Source organism: Physella acuta, unplaced genomic scaffold, assembly GCF_028476545.2.
Source record: "Physella acuta isolate Inbredline_101_S28 unplaced genomic scaffold, ASM2847654v3 ptg000738l, whole genome shotgun sequence".
Classification (NCBI taxonomy): Eukaryota; Metazoa; Mollusca; class Gastropoda; family Physidae; genus Physella; species Physella acuta.
Window position 1 is genome coordinate 81788 of NW_026732256.1, and position 7361 is coordinate 89148.

The window sequence follows — 7361 nt, forward strand, 5'->3', positions numbered from 1 at the left end:
TGTATTCGGTGAGAACAGGTTGTACAAGATAATTATCGATTTACCTTACGTAGTTATTGAGTGTAGATTATAAAGCTTTAGTCGCTTGAATACAGAGGCGTGGAGTTTATGTTAACTAACATGGCCACGGTTTGTGTATCTATAGTTGTATGTTTGGGATAAGAGGTGTTTTAGCTGAGTGTTTCCTTTTGTGACACGGAGATATGCTTATAACCTAGCAGATTCGAACAATAAATGTGTATAGAATACACACGTTTAAATAAATTCATTCTTACTGCTAATAAACAGAGGCAAGCAAAGCTTGAAAGGGGGGGGCTATTTACTTAACATTTTCAGGGGCCCTGCGACTATTTTACACTAGAACAAGTGAAGCAACACGCCATATATTTAAGACAGAATAGGTTATCCAATATAATGTATATTAAACATTAGATGAAAACATTTTTTTCAGTTCATTGTTTATTTTAATTATTATACTTACATTAATTTACTATCGGATATTATCAATCTCGTCTTTGGTCTCGTTTTGATGCAAAGTACATTTTTTTCTCGTTGTCAGAGGATATACATTGCCAAAATATATTTAGGCAACACATACATACATACATATATTCTTAAACTATACGTGTCATCGTCGTCTCTTAGCGCCCATTCGCGCACGAAGCATCAAAGACTGAGTGCCATTTTATTCTGTCTCTAGCTCTAAACTCTGCCTTGTGGGAATTGTAAGTATTTCTCCTTCAACTTCTTCATTGATCTTGTTCCTTTTTTTATCCTTGTTTTTCCTTTGCCCTGCTATGTCCCTCTATTAGTACGTAAACCAGCCCCCTACTTCATTTGTCTGAATACTACTCTAAGCTCTTATTTTTGTGGGTACTTTGACAAAACATTTTTCATCTTAAAAAGTTCGCATTTTGATAACAATATATGATTACAATGACTAGAAATTGAGGAAAATTCTAGTCAAAATATAAATAACAAACTAAAACATGAACACAATTTCATCTACTTCAAAGAGCTGTAGGACAAAACACAACTGCTGTTACGAAATCATTTAAGCTTAGGTTTATTGTGTTATTGTAAGTTTGTTATTGATCGCAATTGTTTAACTGTAAACATTACTTCTGTATATTGTACCATTTTATTACGAAGAGAAATTGTCTACAGCTCTTGTGTCATGACTCATTACTTGTGGTAACCTAACCCTGCAGTGCTTAAACCCAATAATGCAATCCATTATCTAAAGCTCTTATGTCATGACCCATTACTTCATTACTTATGGTAACCTACCCCTGCAGTGCTTAAACCCACTACACCATTGTCTAAAGCTCTTGTGTCATGACTCATTACTTGTGGTAACCTAACCCTGCAGTGCTTAAACCCGCAAATGCAATCCGGATACTTGGTTGGTGCCTACTATTTTATTTCACGTTTATTACCTTTGTATTAAAAACGATTCAATTGTCTACGGCATGGATACCCATGAGGTATCCAGCGGATATTTGATAAACACGTGACACGTCGAGATCAGTCTCGGGGGGGGGGGGGGGGTGAAGAGGGAGAGTAGTCACTCATTCCTTACGACTTGGGGATAGTGAAGGGGCTGATCACACTTTGAACATACAATACCTACATATGCTGAGGTCAAACAAACGCTAACTCTGCCTGAGTGTTTCTAAAATGGCACTTAATATTTACCATACATTAAAACAAGGGTATCATGTTTAGTGTTGGATTTCCCTCTATAAGAGTGATGACATGGGTTGGATAACGAAAAACCTCATGCGCTATAATTTTAGAATCTGCATTACTCTGCAGTCACATACTGACCACACAATCCACATGTACGTCGAGCTTATTGAGACAGTTGAACTCTACTCAATCTGCCCCGTATATTTTGGGTACGAACGGGAATAAATAATGATGATCCTATACTGCCGAAAAAAAAAATTAAATTCCAAAAAGACGGATGTATGTCGCCTTTATTTATGAGCTCTTTAAAATTGGTTCACTTCATTACATGTTGTCACTTATTCGCGCTTCATGTTTATTCAGATTTAACCCAAACAAATTTCAATCGATAGAATGACAGAAAACAATTTTATTTGATATTCATATTTTATTTCAGCCAAGTTTATTCAACCATCAAAACTTTTAACATAGATTTAGTATTTCTGGTGTTACTTAGTTTAAGTTGTATTCTTTAGTGTTTGTTGGTTCTCTAAGTTTGTTGCTTGTTTCTGTTCCAGAGGCTATAAGATTTAATTTTAGCTGATGAGTGTTTTGTGAAGGCTGGTAGTTTCCTTTTAGTGTATGGTGGTGTTTTTTAAGGTTGGGTTGCCAATTGTTTTATGGTTGTTTCTTTGGTCGTTGGTGGCTTTTTGTGGTGGTTTGTTGGTGGTTGATGATTGTTTCGTGGTTATTGATACTGTTTTTTGTGGAATATGATGTTTTTGTATTGGTTGTTTATGGTTTGTGTAGTTGTTAATTATGGTCTAATGCTGTTTGACGGTGGTATTTTGAAGATTGGTAGTTGTCCTGTGGCAGCTGACGTTGGTCTTGTGGTGGTAAATGGTGGCTCTGCTGTGGTTGATGGTGTTTTCGTGGTAGTTGATTGTGTTGGTTTTTTTTGGTGATCAACGGTGATTCAGTTGTGGGTATTTCTGTTTCGGTGGTGCAAGTTTATTTTCTGTAGTAGTTAACGGAATTTTTGTAGTGGTTGATTGTGTTTCTGTGGTCGTTACTGGTGTTTCTGTGGTCGTTACTGGTGTTTCTGTGGTCGTTACTGGTGTTTCTGTGGTCGTTACTGGTGTTTCTGTGGTCGTTACTGGTGTTTCTGTGGTGGTTGCAGGTGGTTCACTTTTTTGCTTCTGTAATGCACGATGATGTTTTATGATAGTTGATGTTTTTGTTGTGATGGTTGATGGTTCAGTGGTGGTTAATGATGGTTCTGTGTTGGATGATGATTTGACTTGTCTCGGAGCCTAGCTGCTCTAAGTTTTTTTGGCTTTAAGACTTTCCACATACCTGTGGAGTAACATAGAGCGTTATATGAGCTAAGTATGTATGTACAAAATTTGGAAGTAAGCAATAATATGTTATACTATTTACTAAATTTGATTGTATTAACTTTTTATCCTAAATGTTATTTAAAATAAATATATTTTACTATAGTTAGAGGTATACGGATCGTATTATATTTAAACCTTCTGTACTAAATAAAACTGCCGTCACAAAAATAAAATCACTCGCATTTAAAAACCAGCGTGAAGTCAATCTATAGCAAAAACTTGTATAAACCAAACTCTCACTTTCTGAACTCCTCAAGTGTGGCCTTTTGATTTTTGTTAGTGTCCATGGTCTTGAATATTTCTTTGAAATCTGTATCGGTCAGAACCCCATCTTGGTTGATGTCGTAAGCATTAAACATGTCTGACGTGTACCGTGTATTGTATTCTACAAACCTCTGACAGGTAATCTCATCCGTCTTCTGTTTTTTATATTTCTAGACGAAAAGTGATTGTGGTTCAAATGTATGTTAAGTAATAAGTTATTTTACTTTGCATTAATGAATATATATATATATATATATATATATATATATATATATATATATATATAAAATTTATATGCGTGTATAGGTATCTGTGTGTTTGCGTGTCTGTGTGTGTGCGTTTATGTTGGTTTGTATTTAGATACTAAATAAACATACTTTGATGTAGGTGTTTTATTGTAATCCTATGGTATAAGAACTTAACCTTAGAGCAAGAAACAAAATAAACTATAAAGTTTGTGTAGAACTGAGCGTTAAACAAATAACCGTAGTGAGTTGATTGATTTTGAACTCTGAATTCATAGATAGTTGATTTTACTCAACATTACATTTAGTGTGGATTCAAAATACCTTTCATTCTAGTTAATGAATTTAATTCACCACTACATTCAGAAATAGTGGATGTATTTAGCTCAGCTTTACATTGAGTCAGAGCCATACACTGCTAAAATGATTGACAGCTATACACATCAGCGTGCTTTTCTAATGTTAGTACTTACATTATACAAATTCGGATACTTTTCACACGTGTGTACTTACGTTGTACAAATTCGGATACTCTTTAAGCGTTAGTTTCCCATCCTTGTCCGTGTCCGCATTATTGAAGTCAGTGGTAGCTTCATCCAAATCTTCAGTCTGACCCAGTGCAAGGCCGGGTAGGATACACATTATCAGTAAGAAAGCCCCGTCCATTTCTTATGCTATGAAGAACTTTAACTGATTATCTAATACTGTACAAGTACACACTATAGAATATTGCTGTGATACATTGTTACTGCAGATAGTGGTAGTGTGATGTGACAACAGCTCGAGTTATTGAACATGAGATCAACATTGTACTGATTACATAGTGGCCAGGTTACATAGGCGTAGTTTCCAGTTCTTTCATGTGGATACCGTTTACATACAAAGCATGAGTGTGTTCGGGTTGATTACTTTATTTTGTGGTATGATGAAAACTCATAGATTTGATATTTGGTAATTCAATATTTGGGTTGTAATAGTTCTATAGGTTTTGATGTCTGAATTGGGATGCTTGTTAATTTAGTGTTTGGAATGTTTGTTGGTTTAGTGTTTGGGATGTTGTTTTTAACAGCAAATTTAGTATCTGGAACATCGTTGTTAAACGTTAATTTCGTGCTATTTTATTGATTTAACCCAAAACTGTGGTTTAATTTTCAATTATCTTTAGTATTTCAGTAGAATATGCAAAAATATATACATATTTAAGCCATATTTATTAGTTACCTTATCCCTACATTACTAGCGACCGCCGAATTGATTACGCTAAAACGATAACCTATATACATATATATCAGGGGCGTAGCGAGGGGGGGGGGCGGGGGGTGCGGACCGCACCGGGTGACACCATTTAGGGGGGTGACACCAAGGCAAAAAATAGCAAAATATATAGAGAAAAACTCGAGGGGGGGGGTGCAAATCGAAAGTTTGAGGGGGGGTGCAAATCGAAAACTCGAGGGGGGGGGGTGGAAATCGAAAATTTGAAAGTTTATCCCTGGGAAGGGTCTCTATGCCTCTGGGGGGGTGACACCATTAAGTGCCGCACCGGGTGACACCCGACCTCGCTACGCCACTGATATATATATATATATATATATATATATATATCAATATCTATACAAGGTATATAAAAAATAAAAGTCGGATGCGGTTCGTCCGAGTGCCATGAAACTTTAGAGAGTAGATGAGAATACTCCCGAGAATATTTCTGCGAAAAAAAGAAAACTAAAGTTTCTTATGGGCGGCGCCATATAGGGTACAACTTTCGTCAATACACGGTTTGGCGCCCAGAGTTTTAGAGCGACTATGTTGGACTTGGCATCAGTGTTTTTTCCAGACTTTTTTCTCCGGGGGGGGGGGGGGGCACTTGAAATTTTCGGGGGGGGGGGGGGGCGGCGGACACTGTTAAAAGTATATATTTTTGATATAAATACGCACCCCCCCCCCCCCCGAAGATATTATTGGAAGAAACTCTGCTTGGCATCCGTTAATCGAGCGTCCTGCATAGCGAGTAAGGGGTACTACTATATTCAGCGGTAAAACTACATCAGGCTTCTAAAAATAACTTTGTAACGCGAGGAAATCCTTCTGTACAGTTTCGTCACCTTTGCGAAAGATGAAAAAATAACTTTTTGAATATTAGGAGCCTACTGTAGAGTTTCGTCATATATATTATATATATATATATAGAGAGAGAGAGAAAGATATTAAAGAGATAGATAGATACGAACATAAGATACTCATTGCTGGCCTGTTCGGGTTATGAAATATTAGGAGCCTACTGTAGAGTTTCGTAATATATATTATATATATATATATATATAGAGAGAGAGAGATATTATAGAGATAGATAGATACGAACATAAGATACTCATTGCTGGCCTGTTCGGGTTATGAAAACAAATTTTTATTCAATTAAATCAAATAACAATATCCTGTCATGTGAGTAGGTGCATTAGTGTGTTTAGTGAAAATAATAAATTTTAAATCAAAGACCGCAAGACCTCAAAATTGCAAAACTATGTTTTTCCGACTCATGGAGGTGTAAAACGTCGAGATTTATGAAAATCTCGATTACAAAACTTCCTCTATACGAGAAAGTAAAAATCTATATGTTTATTGGACTCAAGAAAAAATATATTTTAAACAACAGCAAAAAAAAAGGCATTAAATTGGTGAAAAAAGTGTTTCCAATTTGGTTAGTTTTGGCCACAAAATTATTTTTATCAAATAAATCATTAATATGACTTTTTGTTTTATTGATTTTAAAATGTGTAGATTTAAATTGACAATATAAACATATATATATATATATATATATATATATATATATATATATATATATATATATATATATATATATATATATATAAATATATATATATAAACATATATGTAAAAAATGTTTATAATAAACAGGACTATGATAAATGAAAAAGGCATTTAAATGGAAACATAAGGACTTTTAACATGAATTTAACTGTGATTATCAGCAACAATAAAAAAATTCAGTTTCTTTGAGTATTGTAGAAAACAACAATAATAATTAATATCTGATTAAAAACTTTGAAAAATAATAAAAAGTTTAAATATCATGATCAGAAAACTCAGAAATAATTCATAACAAACCTGACAGTTTAACACTCAAAGGAAAAGAAATGGCTATAAAGACATTTTACATTCCTTCACACATTGATTTTAATTTTAAACTAACCTATTACAAAATCTTGTGTTGACAGTTGAAAATAAAACTATTTTGACATATCCATTCTTTTTAAACTGTATTTGTACATGTAATCTACACAAATTACTTGAAGCATAAAGCGTATTGAAAAAGCAAATTGAAAAAAAAGTAAATAATTATTTTGTAATGATAATACACGTTTTAATAATACTACACTTGAATTTAATCTTGGAGAGTTTTTGGTGCTAAAAATAAATGCATAAAACATATACAAAGTTCCTAAAATATGCATAAAAACAACATTTAAAAGACACTCAATCTTTTTGTCTTTCTCTTTTAATAAACAACTTTAATTTGAATAATAAAGCAATTGTTTTCAATATTCCGTGACATAACATGATTATTTTGAGTACAGTAGATTTTGCACCTAAAAGAATTTTTAAACATTATTATTAAAAATTTGTTTTTAAATAGAAATTTGAACCAGATCTTTCTTTTAAACAGGGTTAAAATACATAATAAGCATATAATATTAATATAAAATGTAATTTGACTTAGAGATTTAAAATGGTATTTGGGTTTAATAAAAATAGTATGTACATT

General features: G+C 33.6%; 1 protein-coding gene across 1 annotated transcript; it reads right to left on the reverse strand.

Annotated features, from left to right (window-relative positions):
- Positions 1–2158: 2158 nt before the first annotated feature.
- LOC131950138 (uncharacterized) lies at positions 2159–4346 on the reverse strand. Its single transcript, XM_059312187.1, has 3 exons — positions 4094–4346; positions 3312–3505; positions 2159–3027 (listed from the first exon to the last, which is right to left on the reverse strand). The coding sequence occupies exons 1-3, from the start codon at positions 4244–4246 to the stop codon at positions 2994–2996; spliced, it is 381 nt and encodes a 126-aa protein (XP_059168170.1). The 5' UTR covers positions 4247–4346; the 3' UTR covers positions 2159–2993.
- Positions 4347–7361: the final 3015 nt, after the last annotated feature.